Source organism: Myodes glareolus, chromosome 24, assembly GCF_982192425.1.
Source record: "Myodes glareolus chromosome 24, mMyoGla1.1, whole genome shotgun sequence".
Taxonomy (NCBI): Eukaryota; Metazoa; Chordata; class Mammalia; order Rodentia; family Cricetidae; genus Myodes; species Myodes glareolus.
In genome coordinates this window covers 9,618,861-9,642,352 of record NC_142049.1, presented here as the reverse complement: position 1 = coordinate 9,642,352, position 23,492 = coordinate 9,618,861, and the positions used below count along the sequence as shown (strand labels likewise).

The 23,492-nt window shown below is 40.8% G+C and overlaps 1 protein-coding gene across 1 annotated transcript; it reads left to right on the top strand.

Annotated features, from left to right (window-relative positions):
- Positions 1-448: 448 nt before the first annotated feature.
- Ddias (DNA damage induced apoptosis suppressor) lies at positions 449-19,825 on the top strand. Its single transcript, XM_048435215.3, has 5 exons — positions 449-596; positions 7,809-7,933; positions 14,333-14,494; positions 15,772-15,889; positions 17,028-19,825. The coding sequence occupies exons 1-5, from the start codon at positions 561-563 to the stop codon at positions 19,326-19,328; spliced, it is 2,742 nt and encodes a 913-aa protein (XP_048291172.3). The 5' UTR covers positions 449-560; the 3' UTR covers positions 19,329-19,825.
- Positions 19,826-23,492: the final 3,667 nt, after the last annotated feature.

The following is a 23,492-nucleotide window of genomic DNA, read 5'->3' as shown; positions in this document are numbered from 1 at the left end:
AATGGAAGAAAGTTCGCAGATCGCTCTGCCCTCCTGCAGGCTGTCCCGGCTCTTCGCCTCCATAGCGCCCGTCCCGTGTGGGGACTCAGTCCTCGGGCCACCCCATCCTCCGTGTCCCCCGCACAACCCATCCCTTCTGAGCCCGCCGGGTCGTCAGTGCAGACGACGCCTCCTCCCAGCTCCCGGAGCCGGAGCAACGCCTGCAGGCCCCGCCCGGCCGACCGCGATGGCGGCTCCCTCGCCGACAGCGCCCCCTGCCGTCCATCCCGCAGCACCACGTCCGCCGGAGGGGCGCCGGCGTCCCTTCCCACGTCTCGCGCCCTCCCGGCTTCCCCCGCCCTCCGCCGGAGGAACTCCGGCTCCAGCAGTCTGTAGAGATCGACCCTCCAGAGCCGTCTCTACCCGCAGCCGGTCCAGAAGGAGCGCTCGTCAGGAGAGGCGACCCGCCCCCGCAGAGCCCTGTTCTGATTGGCTCTCTGGGAACTCCGTCAAGGCGGTACTTCCGGCGGAAGGGAACGCGGGAGATTCGAGTACTGAGGCTGAGCGGCCGGCGTCGCTTCATGGTTGCCCGGGCTAGTCCCGGTCCTTTGCTTCAGGTAAGAAGCTGGAGAAAGAGGTCCCTGAGGGACTCTGGGCCGAATTTGTTCAGGACTCCGTCACCGTAAAGGGCGGAACTGGGGTTGGAGGGGAAAGTCAATCATTTTCGTGTTCTTTGGCGAAGGTTTAGCAGCATTTACTGTTGCCGTAGAGCCCCAGAAGCCCAGACAGGAAAAGGCTCGACTTTATCCAGGGAGATTCAGACTATGTCAGCTGGCTGCCGTGCAGAGTAGTGCTGGCACAGATTTTTGTTGCTTTGTTTTCTCCTCGAATTGCTTTGAGTGCCTAGAGATAATGTTTAACGGAGTAATGCGCGCCGTCCAGACACTGAAAGATTCCCAAACTCCTTGGTCTCTCGTATCTCATATGAAATCCATATCCTGCTCTCCCCAGAACTGCCCTTAACATAATCGAAGCTGTGACAGTCGGCTTCCAGCCGTTTCCCCTGCTTATCCTTTCCCCGAATGACCAGGAAAATAGGTGAAAATTTTGACCAAGATAATCCCCGTTTAAATTATTTGAAATGCTCCTGTTTCCTCCGATGTTTTAAGTCCAAATTCCTTAGGTTAGAAGCCCTTTGGCCTTGCCTGCCTCGCCAACTTTAGCACTAGACCTTGCCATACCGACACACACACCTCTCGGTGTGGGAAAGCAAACCCAGAATATCACAGTCCGTTCATGCCATGTCACTGGATTACCCCCAACCCTCCAGACATTTTCTTATTCCCATCCACACCCCAGGTTTGTTCTTACATATTTGTTATTTCTTAGTTTGCAAAAGTTTTTGTTTGGTTTTGGTTTGTGTTTTGTTTTGAGTTGGGTAACAGCATTTCATATCAAAGGCTGGTTCTGACCTCCTGATCATCCAGCCTCTGTCTCTCAGCCTTTTTAAAAGCTGTCTCCCGACCTTGCAAGGCTGAATCAAAGAGCACTCTGATCTTTTATTCATTCTTGAAATAAATTTTTAAATGCCTCCCATTATGCAGAGAACAACCAGTTATTGGATGACTTGGATTAGCAAGAGAGATTACTGTCCTAGGGGAAAGTACCTTTTCTGCATAAAGTTAGCAAACAGAATAGCAAACTCGAGTATGGTGAAATACATCTATAAACTAGCCCTCTAGAGACCGAGTAATGAGAATGTCTAGTTTGAAGCCAGCCTGGGCTACATAGAAAGTTAGGGGCTACAGAGAAAATTCCTATCTTTAAAAAGGGGGTAGTTAAACATGGGTCTGGAAAGTCCTTTCTAGAGAATATTGAGCTGATGAATATGATGTGGCCTGTGGAGAAAGGAGACAAGAGAGGAAGGAGTTCTAGGTACTGGCCATGAATTTGGGTTTTTTGAGTACTGTGAACTAAAATTGAGACGCTTTTGTGGCAAGAAAGGTTTAAAAGGATTCAATTCAATTTTTTGTTATTTATTAAACTTTTAATTTGTGAGACTTCTAAATATAGTTGGCTTGTGTGTAAGAAGTTACATTATCTTTGCCTTATTTTATTGATATGCATTGATCTTGTTTGTTTTTTTCCTACCTCAAATGCTCCGAACTTCTCCATCTGTTTTAGATATTCCAGAAATTATACCAAAGATAGAAAAGCTGAGTTGTACACCCCGAGGCTTGCCTGGCTAATGTCTTAACAGTTTTTTTCAGCAATATTTCACCTTCTGTAAATTTTGTTTCTACCTTTTGTGCATTTAATTTTCATTATCCTTCCTGCTTCTCATCCCTTTCTAGAATCTTCACTATTAATACCAGTATTTATTAGGAAATCCTTCTGACTGCCTTTTGAAAAGTTTGATCTTGTATATGTTGAAGGAAATCATAGGTGTTAAGAAAAACTATTCAAAGTAATTTCTCCTTCTATAGTGAGGCCTCCGGGATTGTAAAACAGGAAATCAGAAGTCTAGGGTTATCTTCCAGGGCATGGAAGGTTTTCTTCTAGGTTTTGGGTAGTAATGGCGTGTGTTTTGTTTATATTTGTATTTAGGCTTGCTGTACCATTGAGCAGTACCTTGAATCAACATGTAAAGCGGAAGGAGTAAAGAAAGGGAAGACAGCCTATCCCTTCTTCCTCATCCCTAGAATGGAGGATTGACTTCCTACAGGGGTGAGTGTGTCCTTTCAGCGGTCTGAGAAAGATGGCTTGTTATGTGTGGTGCTGAGAAACAGTCCGGAGGACTGGTGAGACTGGTGACGTACTTGTCAGAAGACAGGACATCCAGACATGAACCTACGTCCTCTCTTCATGGTGCTTGTGCAGTGTGTGCACTCCTGGTTCCCATGGCAGCCAGAAAAGGGCGATGAGTTTCCTGGGAATGTGTTAACTCTAGTTATTAACAGACAGTGGTGACTGCCGTGCACATGCTGGGAATCAAACCCAGGTTCTCTGGAAGAAAGACCAGTGCTCATAAACAGTGAGCCATCTCTCCTCCACTGGCATCCTGACTTTTAGTTGGTCTTTTAAATTCTCTGGTTAGATCACATAATGATGTAAAGACTTTGCACACAAGAACATATTTAAAAGAAATTATGAACCCGACTGAATTAAAAACCTAAAGATAGGAGCCACATCTTTTTTTCCTTCTTTTTCTAATATTTTTATATTTATTTATTTATTTAAGAATTTCATATAATTTATTTTGATCATATTCTTTCCCCTTCCCCAGCTTCTCCCCCAGCTCTCTGCCTACCTATCTTTATGTTCTTTCTCTCTCTTTTTGGAAAAAAATAAAAAGTGTTCCATTTACGTTGGCCATCTCCTTCTGAGTATTGGCCTTGCCATGGTGTGTGCTTATATATGTACTGTCATGCCACTGAAGAAAAGTGATCTCCTCCTCCAGCGACTGTCTGTTCTCCTTTCCCATGCTAGGATTTTCGTCTGTGTTGAGCCTGTGCGGGTCTTGTGTGAGCGCTTGTGTCTATCGACTCTGGTGTGTCTGGAAAATGTGGTTTCTTTGAAGTTGTATGCTTAGGATCTTTCTGCCTCTTCCAGGTACATCCTTGAAGTGAATGTTTTTATGTGAATAAGGTTTTTCATTGACAAGTTTGTAATGAGAAAAATAAACTGGAAATTGGGGTCCAGCAGTCTATTTTCTCAAATGTGAAGTCTTCGGAACATATACTTACATGTACAACTTTGGCTTATCAGTTGCATTGCAGTTTCAGGACTCAGTGAGAAAGACAAACTAGAGGGCTTCTTTCCCTTCTGTGTCCCCACTGTTTACAGTTTATTCCACTTCCCCTTCCATGTTACAATTCTCTCTCCGTCTCTCTCTCTGGTTTTTTGTTTGGTTTTGGTTTTTTTGTTTAGTTTAGGTTTTGGTTTTTCCAAGACAGGTTCTGTATGTTCCTGGCAGTCCTGGAACTAGCTCTGTAGACCAGGGTGGCCTTGAACTCACAGAGATCCCTTGCCTCCACCTTGAATGCTGAGCTTAACGGCACGTGTACAACCACTCCCAGCTTCCACGTTACAATTCTTTTTCATGATAAGTTGGAAATAACCTTGGTTATGGTGTAGTTCCCCAAAATAGCTTTAAGACTATGCCTGTGCCTTCCCTCTTGGTCACTGACCTAGGCAATTGCTGGACAGCAAAGAAGGGGAACAATTAGACTTTCTCCTGTCTCCCTCCCAATCTCCTTATTTCTACTCTTAGATGTATGAGATTAGGAGAAGCTGATGTTTCCTTGTGTCTTGTTGCTGTTCCCTGCCTAGTATTTTTATTATGGTTTTTCTTTTTATAAGAGCTATACATTTAGGGGAGAGATGGCTTAGCCGTTAAGAGACCTTACTGCTATTATAGAGGACCTGGGCTCAGTTTTCAGCCCCCACATACAGCTGCTCAGAGCTACCTGTAGGACCAGCTCCAGGAGGTGGTGCACAAATACACAGAGAGACAAACACATACATATAAAGAAAAATAAAATAAATATTCCCCCCAAAATTATAGATTTAGAAAATATTTTAGGTGTATAAAGAATTTTAATACCATCACTGTGACAGAAAAAACTTTTTTTCTAAACAAAAATTACATTATCCTAATCCTGTCTGTCTCCTTATCCCACCCCACCCCCAAGCAAAGACCTGATCAGTCTCTTTTCAGATTTTCTCAAGGTATTGTGTACATTTCACTTATATAGCTTGTCAATCATTTTCTGTCATCTCTTACTCTAGGACATAAATCTAGTAGCTAGGAAAGGACTGTGGCTGCCCCTCACTACATATAGCAACAATTGGCATTTAACAAGTGTATAATATTACAGTAAGTAAATATATTGAGCTTATGAAGTTGGAACATGGTTTGCTGACTGATGAAGCTGAAAGAAATATGATACTATACCGCCATCCTTCCCAACAAAATAGAAAGAAGGAAAACATATATAGGATGAGCCAGATAGGAAATTGTTCTCAGGTCTATAATATTTTCCTAACTTTAATACTTACTCAGTCCCGATACTTCATCAAGCATGCATTCACCACACCCATGCAAAGTAGTAGAGATATAAGATAGGAGACATTTATCATGAAGGAAACAGGTTCTGAAAACAAAGAAAAATAACAAACTTGTGGGTACTGAAAAGGAACGCTCAATGAATGAAGTATCTTTTTACCATTTGGGCTTGTCAGGTGAAGAAACACCAACAGTAAAAATAATAAAAAGGAAAATGAACTTTTTCATTTTAGTTCTTAAATTTACTTGTGAATTAGAGGAGTTTTTTTGTTGTTGTTTTTACATATGTATTTGATCCACTAGAGGGCAATAAACCTTTAAATAAAAGGCAGCAACCAACCTTCTTAAAATGTGAGCAATTCATGCTTGCATAATTTATAAATGAATTCTAGAATGTCATGTTTGTATTGTTTTTTTTGTATTGCTAAATTGTGTTATCTAGACAGGCCTGGTGGCATGTATCTGTCATCCCACCTACTCAGAGGTTGAGTCAGGAGAGCCACAAATTCCATCCTTGGGAAACTTAGAAGCCCGCTCTCAAGAAGAGACTGGAAGTATAGCTTGGTAATAAAGTGCTTACCTAGTACATATGAGGCCCAGGGTTCCAACCCTAGCACTTCAGGAGGAAAAAATATGTGCCCACGATACAGCACAGCATCTTAGTTAGATTACAAACCAATCCATCTACAATCCCTGTGTAATAAAACTCATAAAGAAAGCTTTGATGGGGAGGAAGCAGTGTATTTGTCTTACAGTTTATAGTCAGTCACAGAGGGAGGCCAAGGCAGGGAGCTAGAAGCAGGAACTAAAAAGAGACCATGGCAGACCCCTGCTTACTGTTTGGCTCCCAGGCTCACATTCAGCTGCTTTTCTTAAACAGAAGAGACTTACCTGTAAAGGGATGGTACCACCCACGGTGCATAAAGAATAATTTGAATGTCCGTGTAGACTACAAAATTCTGTGTTGGACCCCACAGTAATCTTTTGCCTTCTCTGTTTTGTTTTATTTTATTATTATCCCTTAGAAGCCTCTCTGTTTTCTAATGAGAAACGGGAAGGGGGTGGGCTAGAGTGGGAGTGAGGGGAGGTACTGGAAGGTGTAGAGGAAAAACCAAAATCAGGATTTATTATGTGAGGGAAAAAAATCTCTTTCCAATAAAAGGGAGAAATTGATGGGAGGGGGAAAAAAGGAGAAACAAGCAAGTAAAAAGAATTTTAAAAAAGAAAAACACAGACCCACAAAACAAAACCCATAAAAGTCCAGAAACCAGAATGTACAAGCAAAAGATCAGTAAGAAGAAATGCCCTAACAAAGAAATATGGTACTAAAATATCATTGATTTTACTTTGTGTTGGCTGTCTGGGCCTGGGGTCTACCTGTAAGTATAGTTTATATACTTAATGAAACTTTCACGGAAAAAGTAATGGGAAAATCTTATTTTCGTGGAAATGTTATATCCTGACACGGGATTCATGTGAGTCTTTCACAGTCAACACATTTTTTAATTAATTAATTTATTTATTAATTTATTATGTATACAATATTCTGTCTGCATGTATGCCTGCAGGCCAGAAGAGGGCACCAGACCTCATTACAGATGGTTCTGAGCCATGTGGTTGCCGGGAATTGAACTCAGGACCTTTGGAAGAGCAGGCAATGCTCTTAACTGCTGAGCCATCTCTCCAGCTCCCAGTCAATACATTTCTGTTAATACTTAAAATGCTATGCCTAACTGAATTCCACTGTCAGAGTTTACTGGTGCCAATCTCCGAAACACGTCATACGTTTTTACAAATTGATCTAACTCTCTGAAACACAGAGTCCTTTATTTGAAAATTATTTTATTATCTTATTAGCATAAACTAATGAGGGAAAGGTAAGCCAATGTACAATTGAAAGAATTTAAAGTCAAATGATAAAAGTAGAGAGTATTGCTCATTTATTTCTTTGATATGCTTAGACTTTGTAACTTTTTTTTATTTTCTAGTTGTAAGTCCCTTTTCTACTCCCAAACTGTGAAACTCTGCTCAATGAAATCTACTGAAGCAGTTTTCAGCTTCTGTCCCAGTAATTGAAGCTACTCGTGATCACTTTAGCCCATGAGTTCAAGACCAGCCTAGACAAAAAAAGGGAGAACCCTAAAAGCACAGGGAGGAGGAAGAAAGCAGGTTCATGGAATATCCTTCCCATTAAAAAAAAACTTCCGTATCTTTTGTAACAAATGTGGACCCTATTTCTCACACTGGGTTTCCTTGCCCAGCCTTAATACTTGGGGAGGTGCTTAGTCTTACTGCAGTTTGATATGCCATATTTTGTTGATACTCATGGGAGACTTGCCCTTTCCTAAATAGAAAATGAGGAGGGGTGGATTGGGAGGAGAGGGGAGATGGGAGAAGGGACTGGGAAGAGAGGAGGGAGAGGAAACTGGCCAGGATATAAAATAAATAGATGAATAAATTTATTTAAAAAAATCATGAATGAGATAAGTGAAGTATCTCCTGAATTGCTAGAATAGACTACTTATTCTGAAGTAGTGGTTCAGTTTTTCAGTACATCATCATAGGGCTTGGGATGTAGCTCAGTAATAGGATCCTTGATTACCATGTGTGTGGCCCCAGATTTAATCTCCCAGTACACTGACACTTAACTGCCCTCACTTTGATAATGAAACAAAAGATAATATTGACTGATTGGTTTTCATAAGAAGAATAATTCACATGTGATTTGACATTTGCTTTAAGCCCCGTGCTTGTTTTCTAGGACAGCAGACACATGAATAGAAGACGGAGGTTCCTCCTTGCCTCAGTGCTTGCCCTCCAGAACTCAAGTTTTATATATCCATCTTGTCAGAGGTGCTTCTCTCGGATAGTCCTTGACTCCCAGAGGTAAAATTGAAAATTGAAGTGTGCGGGGAAATACAAGTCGACACTTTGTGTGACTTAGGGGCGAATACACACTGAGTTCACTGTACAGAGCATTAGATTCTCTCAGGAATTCTCAGCGTTGGTTCTTCTGCTATCTTAGAATAGAACTGAGTACTAATCTAGTTTCTGGGGGAAGTTTAAAGAACGTTTATTTGTTTGTTTTTTAATGGTCCCCACCTCAGGTTATTGTTAAAATAGATATAAACTTAGTAGCTAGTGCCATGCTTATTTACTTATAAAATGCTTGGGCGCAGATATGTTTCTGATTTCACAACTTCAGAGGTTTAAGACTATTTGCATAAACTTAATTAGTTGAGTATCCCTGACCTAAACCTGAAAAAGAAATGCTCCAAAATGGATGTGTGTTTGCTTGTTAGTGAGTGGGTCTCTGCAGCCCAGCCTGGTCTGGAATTCACAGTTCTGTTGTGCTACCCCTGGTTTCAAAGTCTGCAGCGTTTTAAGTCATGACAGTGCTCAGAAACTTTTGCAAGCACTCTGAAGTTCAGAATTTCATGTCAGATCTGCTCAAATTCTCATAGTCTTTTGTATGACAACAACAATGTGTTTGGCTACATCTGATTACCATGATAAAATCATGGTAGCCAAGTATAGTTGAGAACCCCAGATATACCACCTATCATTGTAGAATAGAAGTGAAAAGTTGGGTTTGGAGTTCTTTTACAACTTTGTGTCTAGACATAAGACAAAGATGTTAGTAAGTAACGCCTAGTGATACGGAGATAAGAGTAGTGAGCTAATAATGTTAACTAGTCTCAGGTCAAGTTAGAATTGAATGGGGTATGAGGAGGAGTCAGGAACCTTTTTTAACTACTTTGGAGTATTTAGAGTTCGTGCTGCATAGAATTGCAGAAGGATGCTAACATCTACCGAAAGTGTGCCCTGGGGCAGGAGATGTAGATTCTGTGGTCCTAGTTACTTATTTGTAAAGTAGAATAACAGAGATAATGCACAGAAGTCCAGTACAATACATGATTGTGTGTGTGTGTGTGTGTGTGTGTGTGTGTGTGTGTGTGTGTGTGTGAAGTATGAGGATTTCTAAAATGGAATCCTTTTTTACTAAAGAGCTTTTCCAAGTGTACTTGTCCTGTTGCAGTATATCACACTGGTTAACAGCACTATTCTGTGGAACCAGAATGTTTGAGTTTAATCGGTTGGCCTGGAACTCACTGTATATCACATTCTAACCACTACACTACTTAGACAGTCCTTCTGTCTAAGCATTCCTAATAGAGAGATTATAAGCATTAGCTACAGTATCATTCCCCAACTCTCAAAGGTATAACTGTGTCATCTTGCACAAATCACTTAAATAGTTTGGGGCTAAAACTAGAGAAAAACCATTAGAATTTTTATGTGGATCAGGTAAGTTGCTATACATAACATACTTAGAACATTTGTATAATATATAATCAGTTATATAAAGTTTTTTTTTTAACCTTTGTGATCTTTTCCAAGATAGAGTATCACTGTATAGCCCAGTTGACCTTAAACTTGTGATCCTCTGGCCTCTGCTTCCCAAGTACTAGGATCACAGGCCTATATTACCATACTCAACAAACCAAGATTTATCTTGAGGATAATCTTTCACAAAAATTTGAGTTGAACAATAATACCACTGTTAGTCCTTTAGACTTGTGTTACCAATATATACTATTTATGAATGTTTATTGTGTGCTAAGCATGATGCTAGGAGCTTTGTAGATATTATAACCCTTTAATACAAGATATTTTTATGACGTAGGTGCTATTGTTGATCCCAAATTAGGAGACAATGAAGCTTAGAAAAATGAAGGAGTTGCCCCAAATCACACACCCTGCTAGTTAAGGGCAGAAATAAACATTCAAGGCTGAACAATATGACTAGGGTCTACCTCCTACCTTGCCTCATTACCTCTGAACTAACAGTGCAATTTATATTCAAATTCCTTCTTTAAAAAATCCATAGGAAAAGAGCTCCAGCTAGATGCATAAAACCCCAAAGCACATGGTTCTTTCCTGTGGAAATTTAATATAATATAGTATATCCATGCAGTAAAGCACATGGTTCTTTCCTGTGGGATTTAATATAATATAGTATATCCATGCAGTAAAGCACATGGTTCTTTCCTGTGGAAATTTAATATAATATAGTATATCCATGCAGTAAAGCACATGGTTCTTTCCTGTGGAAATTTAATATAATATAGTATATCCATGCAGTAAAACAAAAAGTCTGGGTTGTCAAGCTATCAGTGCTGTTCTATTTGTCGTCAGTCATATTTTTTATAGTTATGATAAAAATGAAAATCAAGAACTTCAGAATAGGAAACTAAAGTTTCAGATTTGAGTCAGAATTCACTTCCACCTTCTGCAAAAATCCAAACTAGTTTTTCCATTTGTACAGAGGGTAAACACATGTGTTAGAAACTTTTATAGATACAAAATATTGATGTGTATTAATTATTTTAACATTTGCTAGTAATTCTCACTATACATAAATGCATTATTACTTTAAAACTCTAAAAGATTTATTGCATATATTTGTAACAGTTCACTTTATTACACTTTGGAACTAATAAAAATGGGCTTATATTCTAGTGAGTCAGTTTTCTTTATTCTATGACCATCTTATAGTACAGACTCTAGCAGATTTGAATGAGTTTATATGAATGGATTCTTACAGATTCATCTTCAATGTTGCTCATAAAAGACAATAATAATTAGCCTATGCTAATATTATTTATGATATGTTGCATCATTTCAATGGATCATGTTGCTTGTTGGCAACAGTCAAATGATAGCTAACATTGATTTCTGTTTCTGCTTTGCCACTCTCTAAGCCAAATTATTAGCAGCATGGGAAAGTAAGATCCTAATATCTCCCATTACCATGTTTTAAGGGGTTGTTTAGAAAAACAAGAAAAATGAAGATCACAGCTGTAAGATATTGCAGACTAGAGCAGGAAAATATCACCTGGGCCTATATCTCAATGGTGAGGAAGGAATTGCCCAGCATAGACACAGTAAGGATTCCTGAGGAAAATACAGTGTACTCACTGCAAAAAGAAGCAGAATGACACTTTAGCTTGATAGGCTTGTGCCATGGTGTTTGCTTGATTTTGTTTTGTCTTTCCTATGCGTTGGAGGTTACAGACCCAGTCCTCAGGATTCCAGGCATCTAGTAACTAACCCAAGGCCAAGCCGTATAGAACAAGAGTTTACATTTGATGTCTATTTTTAAGTACCCTTTGGTTACAATTGCATAATCTAATAATAATCTAATGATCTTAACATATCCTAGTAAATTAAAGTAACTTAGAGGTTGGAGAGATGATGACTCTAGCCCCAGGGCACCCAATACCTCTATGGTGCGGGAGAATTGTCTGTATTCTGTCAATCATATTTTAATAAAACGCTGATTGGCCAGGCAGGCAGTATAGGCGGGAAAGCCAGACAGGAAGTAGGGGTGGAGCAAAGAGACTGGGAGTATTCTGGAAGCAGAAGCTCTCTCTCAGCCACTCCTGCGCAGACCACTGAAGAGGCAGCATGTAACTTGCCCGGCTGAGAAAGGTACGGAGCCATTATGGCTAACATAGATGAGAATAATGGGTTAATATAAATTATAAGAGTTAACAAGAAGCCTGACCTAATGGGCCAATCAATTTATAACCTAATGTAGACTCCGTGTGATTTTCCTTGGGACTTGCTGGCTTGTTGGGGTACTGGGCGGGACAGATACCCCAACAAGCCGACCCTCATGTTACATATGGCGCCAACGTGGATAACTGAATCCACAGAAAGCTTGAGAAACGAATAGAGTAAAGCATGTTTTGTTGGTAGCAGCAATTTCTCAGGACTGCTCTGTTTGCTAGAGCAAGCAAGCACTCTCATCTAAGGGAGGCTTCCTGACTCAGCTTTAGCTGCAAAACTTTGTAGCTCATTAAGAGGTCCTGCCACGAAACACTTAAATGCTGTTGGTGAAAAGCTGAACGCATGCTTTTCCGGTTTTCAGTCGTAGCAGGAAAAAAGCTGTGCTGTTTTAAAATGCCGGCTTTCTGGGCTGTCCTGCCAGAGCAAACTCTGACTCTTTCAGGCAGGCAGTCCGACTGAGTGTGGTCTGTGAGCAGAATGCTGCAGCTTGCTTGCTGGCAAGGACCTTGAAACGCCATAGAGTTGTGGCAGTGAACACAGCTCTGGCTGGTACCTCAGCCATGATGATGGAAAGCAAAATAATGGGCTGGATCTAGCTGTCAAAGCCACGGCTTTAGTCCTACTGATATTGCTTGGTAAATTAATGGCTCATGTGGTCAGAAAAAGAAAAATATACAGTAAAGAGAGATTCAAAGAGGAAGAAAACCTCTAAATGGTTTACAGTGTGTATATGCAGGCTAAAAGTTAAAGTTCTTAAAGTTAAAAGGAAAGAAAGAGAGTAGTTGGGTGTGGTGGTACACACCTTTAATCCCAATCCTGAGAGGCAGAGGCATATTGACCTCTGTGACTTCAAGGGGTAGAGGTAGATTGACCTCTGTGACCTCAAGGTGTGGTAGTACACGCCTTTAATCCCAATGCCTGGGAGGCAGAGACAGATCTCTGTGAGTTCAAGGTGTGGTAGCATACACCTTTAATCCCAGCACTGGGGAGGCAGAGACAGGAGGATCTCTGTGAGTTCAAAGACAGCCTGGTCTACAGTGTTATTCCAGGACAAAGATATACAAAGATCCTGTGTCAAAAAGTAAAAGTAAAAATAAAAGAAATAGAGGTTAAAATAAAGCCACATAAAGATGGAAAATGCACAGATAATCTTCATACTGTATGCTTTTATGCTCTCTTTAAATTGTTTGATTGCTGAGGAAGGAGCAACAACTGCTAAAAGATTTTTGTTTATAAATGCTGCTGAACTAACCCAAGATAGGAATTTTGAAAATACCTTGGCTTCAAAACTGAAGTCAAAAGGTATGTTACTTTGGAGAAGAGATTTTGCTTTTGTTTCCACAGAAAACGAGAGACTCTGGATTTATTCAGAGTTAAGAATAATCACCTTTGACCAAGGGAGGCCGCCTGAAAAATCTCCGATAGGAACAGATGGCCCAGATGACAGAGGTCTACATCCAGAACTGATCCAAGACTGCTGCCTGAGATGATCGAGACTCACAGGATACTCCAGTCATGACTTGATTATAACTCTAAATTTTCTTTAGGTCCCCTTAAGACTATCAGCGCCCCCAACCAGCAGGAAGTAGCCTGAAATACTACGCCCACATTCCCAACAAATGGATTATGGGTATTTTCCTTTGTTTAAAAAAAAAAAAGAGGGAAATGGTGCGGGAGAATTGTCTGTATTCTGTCAATCATATTTTAATAAAACGCTGATTGGCCAGGCAGGCAGTATAGGCGGGAAAGCCAGACAGGAAGTAGGGGTGGAGCAAAGAGACTGGGAGTATTCTGGAAGCAGAAGCTCTCTCTCAGCCTTTCCTGCGCAGATCACTGAAGAAGCAACATGTAAGCTGCCCCTGCTGGAAAAGGTACTGAGCCATTATGGCTAACATAGATGAGAATAATGGGTTAATATAAGTTATAAGAGTTAACAAGAAGCCTGACCTAATGAGCCAATCAGTTTATAACCTTATGGAGTCCTGTGTGTGATTTCCTTTGTTGCTTGCCGGCTGTTGGGGTACTGGGCTGGACAGATACCTCAACAAGCCGGCCCCTCATGTTACACCTCTATTCTCAGAGGTCACCTGTATGCCTATATACACATGCAGATACATACACATATTGAAAAATAAATCCTTTACAAACTAATAAATTTCAAGACATTAAGAAAAATACAAGTAACTTCTTTAAAGAAATTTTATTTTATTTGATTCTTCAAGACAGGGTCTCTCGGTGTATCCCTGGCTGTCCTGAAATTTGCTTTGTAGACCAAGCCAGCCTCAAACTCAGAGATCTGCCTGCCTCTGCCTCCCAAGTGCTGGGATTAAAGGTGTCTGCCACCACTGCCTGGTTACAAGTAAATTCTTGGTGTATAATATTTTAAGGTTATTATTTTGTTACACTGTTTCCCATCAGTTTCTTTGCAGTTTGATATACTTTTCTTTCAGTTTGGTGGTACTAAAATCTATAAAGTTCATCAACCTAGCCGTATATATGTACATGACTCTAGTCTCCTCTTCCTGGAGGGAAAGGTCAAGGATCTATGTAACAGTCTGGGGCCAGTTTTGTCACACAAGACCCTGCTTTGGAAAAGAGGGGAAAAAAAAAGTTGTTGATTGTAAATAGTTTAAGAATGAAATTCACTATTGGTATGCAAACTATCACCCTAATTTGGACAACTCTTTGCTGTTTCCCCAACTTTTCTAGGTTTACTTGTCCCAAGTGTGGCTCTACTGGTGAAGCTGAAAGTGCCAGCTACAGATACAGACTGTCTTTGAAAGTCGCGGAATCCAGCAGATTGTGTGTCGTTACTGTGTTTGGGAGCTGCTTAGACACTTTTTTTGGACTCACTGCCACTGGTTTGAAGAGGTGAGAGTTTTTAAAGCATTCTTTTACCTGACTGCTCTTCTAGCTAGCCCGTAGGATTAAAAAATACATGCATTGAAGGTGTTTACATTTACTCAAAAGAACCCCTTTATCTCAAGCCATCAGTTTCCTTAAAGATAATCTACTGGAAAAGGAAAATTTAACTATTTAAAATATTATAAAACTATAACCAGGCAGTGGTAGCGCACATGCCTTTAATCCCAGCACTTGGGAAGCAGAGGCAGACGGATCTCTGTGAGTTCAAGGCCAGCCTCGTGTACAAAGTGAGTTCTAGGACAGGCTCCACAGCTACAGAGAAACCCTGTCTGGAAAAAACAAACAAACAAAGAAATAAAATATTATAAAACTCTAATAAAAGTCAATTCTTTCAGTCACTTTGCAGATTTATCCCTTGAGTTTGACTGTCTTAGTGTTAATTGTTATGAAGAGACACCATGACTATGACAACTCTTATAAAAGAAAACATTGAATTGGGGTGGCTTACAGTTCAGAGGTTTGGTCCGTTATCATCATGGCAGGACTAGTGGTGTGCAGGCAGACATGGTGCTGGAGAAGGAGCTGAGAGTTTTACATCTGCATCCGCAGACAACAGGGAGTGAACTGACACTGGGCACAGATTGAGCATAGGAGACTTCAACACTTCCTCCAACAGAGCCACACCTCCTAGTAGTGCCACTCCCTGTGAGTTTATGGTGGCCAGTTACATTCAGTCCACCATACTGACCAAATAAGACCCAGCCTTAAGACTTTAAGAATCCATATAAGTAGAGAATTTTCTCCTCATCACTGTCTTCCCTCCCCTCTTTTCATAGTCATCAATGCTCATATCATTGTACCTTAGAGCAGACTCACTTGAAGGAAAAGGATGGCAGAAAGACTGCCACTGCCGCTGCCGCTTTCCCTAGCGTACCTTTGGGGTCTGCAGATTAAGTAAGCGTGCACTTTTTTCCCTTACAGTGCTATAGCCGGAACTTAGGGCAGACCTTACACATGCTAGTCTGTCTACCTCTGCGCTCCTTCCCCAGACTTCACAGGCATCTTGTTCACACAGATAGATTGGGTTTTCCAGTGGCTTTAAATGGTTTTTTTCTCTTTTTATACTTTTGAAACCTACTAGGGTACAACATGCCAAGGTCATACTTCTTTCTCTCTGTGTGTGACTAACAAGGTTCATACCATATTTTAAAGTAATTGTGTCTCCTGATTGTACTGCAAAGTAAAATTTCAAAGGTCATCACTGTGAACACGTTCTCTCAAAGGTACCTTGAGGATTCTGGTGAAACCCCAGAAGCCCTGGACAGTGGTAAGAGGCAGAGCCTCTTGACCACAGCAGTGGAGAATTGTTTCATCGGGCAAAGCTTTGTCTTTGGAGTGACGGTAATTGAAATCAACTTCCTTTTGAATGTCCTCTGATCCCCATCAGATGAAAAGGTTGTAACTCCCCTTGTTTTTAGAAGTTATATAGATATTAGAGTTGATAGACACATATGAAACTATAGAAATAGCTTACATGGGATCTGTTTCAATAGTATAGGTTACAGCTCCCTATTACAAAAACCAAAGAAGCCCAATTGAATGTTTTCAGAGCTTTAAAAGGGGAAATTTATTATGAATTGCAAAAGGTATTAGATTTTTGGTTCTGGAAGAGTAATTTTCTTTTACTCCAAATTCTATACAAATTACTTAGTAATTTGTGTTTTCTATCAAAAGAGAGAAATAACCCCAAAGATGAATGTCTAAGTATTGTTTAAAAACATTAAAAATATATTAAGGTCTGGTATGGTGGTACACACCTTTAATCCCAGCATTGGGAGGCCAAGCCAGATGATCTCTAAGTTCAAGGCCACCCTGGTCTACCCAGCAAGTTCCAGGCCAACCAGGGCTACATAATAAGACCCTGTCTCAAAAAGAATAGATTAAGAAGAATGTTCTTAAATTAAATACATATACTTAAATACATAGTAGTAGAAAGAGTTAAAATGTACTAACTCTGAAGGAGTAGTAACAAACTATTCTAAACTAAAAAGAACAAATGGAAATTGATTACACTCTAAATGGAATGTAGTTGAGAGAATATAGTACTACCAAATGGGCACTAAGGAAAACCCAAAGACAGAGAAACCAAGAGCCGACGAACTATACTTTGTTAAAATATTACATAGTTTGGTTTTCTTTTTTCTGTTCTTTTTTTTTTACAAATATAATAGTATACCAGCATTTATAGAATAGATACTGTTTGCTAAGTATTATCCAATTTTGTTATTGTTAATCAACAGCCTTTATTTCATAAATGAAAAAGTGAGGCACAAAGGTGTTAAATAACTTACCCAGAACCCCAGTGTCCCTAGTAGCTACTGGACTGAGTCTGTGTCCCATGACTTTGGTGTATGCTGCTCTTCCAGTAACAGTGCAGGGGTTAAAGGAGTTAGCATCACTCTTTTAGCCTTTAAATTCCTGTCTCCTTGTGCCAAGAGAAAGCCATCTTCTTATTTAAATTTATTTACTTCTTCCATAGAATTTTGGAGACATATGTGGACATGATTCAGACCCCAGGAATTTCTTTCAGCCATGCTGTAAGCACAGAGGAGAAGTCAGAACGCTGGTAGCTTCCCAGATGGTTCTGCCCAACCCACATGTGACAGGCTTTACTGTCGTTGACTACTTAAATCAGCTTTTGCACAGTTCCAATGTCAAGAAACATCACTGCGACTCTCAGGAGTGCAGCAGTCACTCGCTCACCTTAGATCACTCGGACAGCGATCTTAGCAGCAGACGTAGCTCTGAGAAAACATCCTGCTTTCTGGAGTCCTGTGACAGAGATGATTTCCTCAGATTCTGGCAGCCATCTCTTGAACTGACTTCTACTGATTCACAAGTGACAGCTAATGATGACTTTTCAGTTTCAGAACAAACCATGGTCAGTGGTACTCCTAACCAAAACAGACAGTGCATCTCCTTTTCCAAAGCCACCAGTTCTAAGAACTGGCATGATCCCCTTCAGAGTTCTCAGAGCCGTGTTTCTTGTATGGACAAGAATAATATAACAGGAAAGTTGGGCGAAGAATTTGGTTTACAAGCTGATCATCTGAGTCCAGTTTGCCCCAGTTTTCGTGAATCTAGGCTCTCTGACTCTAATAGTTTACTCCCTCCACAAATGCAAGACCCCTTTGAAGAAGACAATGCAGAGTGCTACAGTGAAGCGGCAATTAAAAGTGAGTGTTCCCAGGATGACATCCCATGTTACCAGCATCGTGACATAAATACTGCCTCCATCCTTCAAGAGAGATCTAAAGAAACACCAAGTGCTTCCCAGTCCTTGATTTGGGATGACCTACCATTCTCTGAAAGCCTGAACAAGTTTCTGGCAGTTGTTGAAAGTGAGATTGCTATCACTGAGACAGATCCTAAGGACAGAAAACAGGTTATAGATAATGGCGTTGATAAATTCCACACAGACCACAGCAGGTTATCTGTGACGCCCAGGAGAAACACTGGAGCCTTGAATGCAACGCCTTTATGCTTAAGATTATCGCAAGCAATGACAAAAGAAAACTCAAAGAAAGAGACATTCTTTTCCAACTGTGAGTCTAATCCAAGTCATCAAATTGAAAAAGAATTAAAATCCAACAAGACAGCAGAGCCTGTCTCTACAGGCAGTGATAGAAGTGATATCTCCGAGTGTTTTCTGGATACTTGCCTGTCGGCTCTCTTTACATCTCCAAACGATATGGAAGCATCAGTTACCCAACAGCGAATCCTACAACAAAGGGATGAGATCTCACTCAGACCTAGTACCTCAACAGGTGACTGTTCTCATCTTAGAAACAAATGTTTTAATGGATGTGGAGAAAAATTATGTTCAGATGCAAAAGGGAAATTGGCAAGCTTGTGTTCTAAGAAACACAGTGATGTTTCTTATCTTCACAAATTAGAAAATAAGCAGTATTATAGATGGTCAAAGAACCAAGATGACAATTTTACAATATGCCGGAAACTTACATATCCTTTAGAGACTCTTTGCAGTAGTCCAAGAAATACAAATACATCAAAAGAAATAAGTCAGGGGCCTATCAGTAGTAACTTAACACAAAGTTTCTCTGCTGATCATGAAGGTAGCTACAATGTTTCTGATGATCTTTTTGATGATGCTGCTAAAAATAAGGACATTGGAACAGAAATTACCAAAATGTCAAAGGATGTTTTGTTACCATGGGAAGCATCTTGCTCTGAAAACTGTGCTGTAGATGAAAACTGCAGTCACGCTTCACAAAAACTACCCTTGCAGAACATATCAACGTCAAGGTGTCCAAGAGCAAGTTCTCAGTCAGACTCAGAATCTGACTTTTCAGAAATCCAAGACTTTGTTCCATGTTCACAGTCAACTCCAGTTGCAGGCTTCCACCAAAGAATTCATGGCTTACGTGGAACTTTCAAAATATTGCCTTCCTTATATTCAAATCTTAATGCTAACTATAAGAAAACAAAAATTTCTCCTGAAAATGACAAATGTCAAGCCACCTCAACCTTCCCAAAGAATGTAAAAACACGTAGCCAGAAATCTAAAAGCCCTGTTGTATCTGGTTTGACACAACCAGAGACCAACCACTGCCCTACTGCTGAGGGCCTTGAAAGTGATGTGGATGAATGGGTCCCCCCTACCACCCAAAAAGTATTTCTTTCAGACACTCTTGGATTCAAAGCCATGTGTTTAAGAAAATGCCTTGCTGTCCATTATTCCCCTGACCAAAAAGAGTTACCAAGAAAGAAACTGATAAAAGTCACACATAAAACCAGCATGTTTAAAATTAAAAGTTAAAGAATATGTTTACAGCAACAGTTGCAAAAACAGAAGTGTCCTAACTAAGCACAATTATAAATCGGCTGAAAACAAGAAAAGTCCATTTGGGGATGTTTTCTCAGAAGTCAAATGTTGCCTTCTTCAAACATTGCCACTTCTAGTGTCTGAAACAAAAAGAGCTTGGTCACCAAAATTATTTTCACATAAAATCATTTGAACCCAATTCCCAGAGATTTTAAACAAGAGGCAAGTCTGCCTGGAAATTTTTGCTTTCCCTGACACAGAAAGCAATCCTTGTATTTTGAACATTTAACGGAAAATCATTACTGGAGAATAGACTGCACTGAGTGCTGTTGGATCTTTCAAGGTTTCCTCGAGGCTGTTTTCTCCAGAATACTATGATTTAGATAACTGAGCCCTTTATCTTTTGTTGACTAGACTAATCTGCTGATTTTGTATTTAAAAGTATTTGTTAAAATATAGACATCTAGAAATAAAACTTATACAAACCAAAATATCTTTATTAATTGTTTATTAATTGTAAGAGCGTAACTCCTGGACTGAGGTTGTAACACATGGATAGTTAAGGTCACTAATCTCAATGCATTTTATTCCATTGACTAAGACAGCGTTAGTACTCTTGGTTTTTATTCTGATTTTGTATTCTGTTTTTATATACCATTCATCTCTGATAGTCTTGAGGTAGAGTCTTTAGAGTTTCCTATGGATAGAATCATGTCACATAAGAGCAGTGATATTTTGATTCTCTCTTATCCTATTTGCAGGACTTTGGTTTTTCCTCTTGTTGAAGTGCTGTGGCTATTGAAGTGCTGTGACTAAAACTTTGAGAACTACAGTGTATAAATTGTCCTGTTAATTTTTTTTATCAACTTGACAGAAGCTTGAGTAATCTAGGAAGAGAGAACCTCAATTGAGAAAATGTTCCCATCCATCAAACAGACAAGTCTGTGGGGGCATTTCCTTAATTAATGACTGATGTAGGAGGGCCCAGCCCACTGTGGACAGTACTGCCCATGGGTAGGTAGTCCTGGTGTGTGTAAGAAAGCAGACTGAGCAAGTTATGAGAAAATAACATCATAAGCAGTGTTTCCTTCATGGCCTCTGCTTCAGTTCCTGCCTCCAGGTCCCTGTCTTGAGTTCCTGGACTGACCTCCCTTCACGATGCACTATAACTGGAGGCTGAAATAAACCCTCTCCTCCCCAAGGCTTCTGGTTTGTTTCTTCAGAATGTTTATCACAGCAGTAGAAAGCATACTAGGATAATGGTTAAACATAGTCACCACTATCTTTTTCTTTTTTCCTTTTCCATTGTCTCTCTCTCTCTCTCTCTCTCTCTCTCTCTCTCTCTCTCACATACACACACACACACACACACACACACACATCCTGGCTGCAGTTTCCCTCCCTCCCTCCTCCCAGTCCCTCCACCCTTCCCCTCTGTTCTCACCCTCCACAATCCACTCTTCTTCCTTTTCTGTTTAGGAAGAGACAGGTCTCCCATGAGAATCAATGAAACATGGCGTGTCATGTTACAGTAAGACTAAACACCTCCCATGTATTAAAGCTAGACAAGGCAACCCAGTATTCGGTGTAGGGTCCCAAAAGCCAGTAAGAGTCAGAGACAGCCCCTGTGCCCACTGTTAGGAGTCCCAAAGAGAACCAAGCTGCACAAGTGTTAACATATTTGCAGAGTGCTCAGGTCTAAGTGTTGATTCCTGGGTTTGTGTTGGATAGGTGTTTTGTTCCTGTCTTATCTTTCTCTTTCCTGTCTTCTGACCTAAATGGCCAAGGTTTCTGGCGACTAGCAAGTCTTTATGTCCAGTACGGTTTACCCTCTGGAGTTTTAGGGTCTTAGGGTCCCTAGATCTGGCCCAGCCACAAATAAAGCTGAAGTCTTCTGAAGTTGTAGACCAGGACATGGATCTCAGGATGGGCTGCAGCTGGGGCTTCCTAGATCCAGTCTGACCTCTGGTAAAGTGGAAGTCTTCTTCCAAAGTTGTAGGCCAGAATATGGAGCCAGGGGTGGGAGATTGGGGAAGGCGGTGCAGTATAGGGTTTTTTGGTTAAATTTAAAGGGGTTTAGTGGGTGGTATCTTGCCTGGGGTCTCTAGGTCGAACCTGGCCTCCCCTAAAGCTGTGGGGCCTAGTGTGGAGTCCAGGGGAAGGGATACAGTCTGGGTTGGTCTAACCCAGGGCGGGGGTGGGGGAGGTGTTTCGGAGTATAAGCTAGTGGTGGGTGGTGTCTTACCTGGAGTTCCTAGATCCTGCCTTGCCCTGGGTAAAGCCAAAGACTTCTTCCAAAATAGTAAGCAAGGATATGGAACCCATGAGTGGGAATACAGTCTGGGGTTGTTGGGCAGGCTTAAATGGGTTCAGCGGGCAATGGGTGGTGACTTCTTTGCAGTCCCTAGGACCACTCTGGCACCTGGTAAAGCTGCCAGGGCTGTGGGCCCTAGTGTAGAGCTGGGGGATGGGGGTGAGGGGTGTCTGTCGTCTTTCTTAAAGGGCATGATTTCTGTTTCATATTGGTGGTGTGGGAGAAGTGTTTGTTATATTGAGGAATAACCCTTATGTATCTAATTTGTTCAAGGATTTTACCATGAAATGAAGTTGAATTTTATGCTTTTTATTCATCTGCTGAGACTATGGTATTGTTTTTATCCTTCATTATCTTTTTTGTTGTTTTTTTTGTTTGTTTTATTTTGTTTTCTGAGACATGATTTCTCTGTGTAACATCCCTGGCTGTCCTGGAACTGGCTTTGGAGACCTGGCTGGCCTCGAATTCACGGAGCTCTGTCTGCCTCGCCTCTATAGTGTTGGGATTAAAGGCGTGCGCTATCACCACCCAGCATCTTTCATTATCTTTATGTGGTATAGTGAACCATCCTTGCGTCTCTGAAATGGAACTAGCTGGTCATGAGGCTGTTGGATTTAATTTACTAGTATTTTTCCATGGCTTTTTCTATTTGTGTTCTTTTTGGAAATCAATCTAAAGTTTTTTTTTTCTTGTGTCCTTGTTATCACTTTCCCACTCATTGCCTAAGATCAAGTGTGGGGTCCTTTTTCAACTATTGGCAAAAGCGTAACACTGGCCTTAAGTAGTTCTTAGTATAGTGTAAGAGTTTGGTAAAATTCATCGGTGAAACAATCTGGCCCTGGGCCTTTCATTTTTTTTTAAAGATTTTTTTTTTGTTACTTTTAATTGTGTGTGCGGTGGTGTGTGTGTGTGTGTGTGTGTGTGTGTGTGTGTGTGTGTGTGGTGTATAGGTATGTATGCATGAGTGCAGGTGCCAGAGAGTTCAGAGGTATTGGATTCCTAGAGCTAGAGCTACAATTGTGAGCCTCTTGATATGGGTGCTGGGAATGAAACGCCACCCTTGGGTCCCCTAAAAGGGCAGCAAACAGCAACTGCTCTTAACTGCTGAGCCATCTCTCCAGCCTCTTGGACTTTTAACTAATGGGAGACTTTACTAACAATTCAATCTCATTAATTATTATTTCTGTATTCAGGTTTTCTATACACTGTTGGTTCCATTTTAGGAGGTCATGTGTGCCTACTCTGTCACCCACACTGGACCGGAACCAGATCTCACTGTGTAGCCCATGCTAGCCTGAAACTCACGATTTTCCTATTTGGTTTCCTGAGTTCTATGGTTACAAATGTGAGCCAGCACAACCAGTGTCTTAGCGTTTCCATTGATGCAACAAAACACCATATCCAAAAAGCAAGCTGTGGAAGAAAGGGTTTATTAGGCTTTTACTTCAACATTGCTGCTCATCACTAAACAAAGTCAGGATAGGAAACTCAAACAGGGTAGAATCCTGGAGGTGGGAGCAGATGCAGATGCCATAGAGGGGAACAGCTTTACTGCCTTGCTTTCCATGGCTTGCTCAGTTCACTTTCTTATTGAACCCAGGACCACCAGTCCAGAGATGGCACCACCAACCGACACACAGGCTGGACCCTCCCCCATTGATGACCAAATGAAAAAATGACTTAGAACTGAACCTTGTCGAGGCCTTTACTCAGCTGAAGCTCCTTACTCTGATGACTCTAGCTTGTGTCAGGTTGACACACAAAAGCATCCAGTACAACCAGCTTTATTCTACTTTTTTTTGAACTTCATTACTATACAAATTTTGGGGTTCATATATTTATGA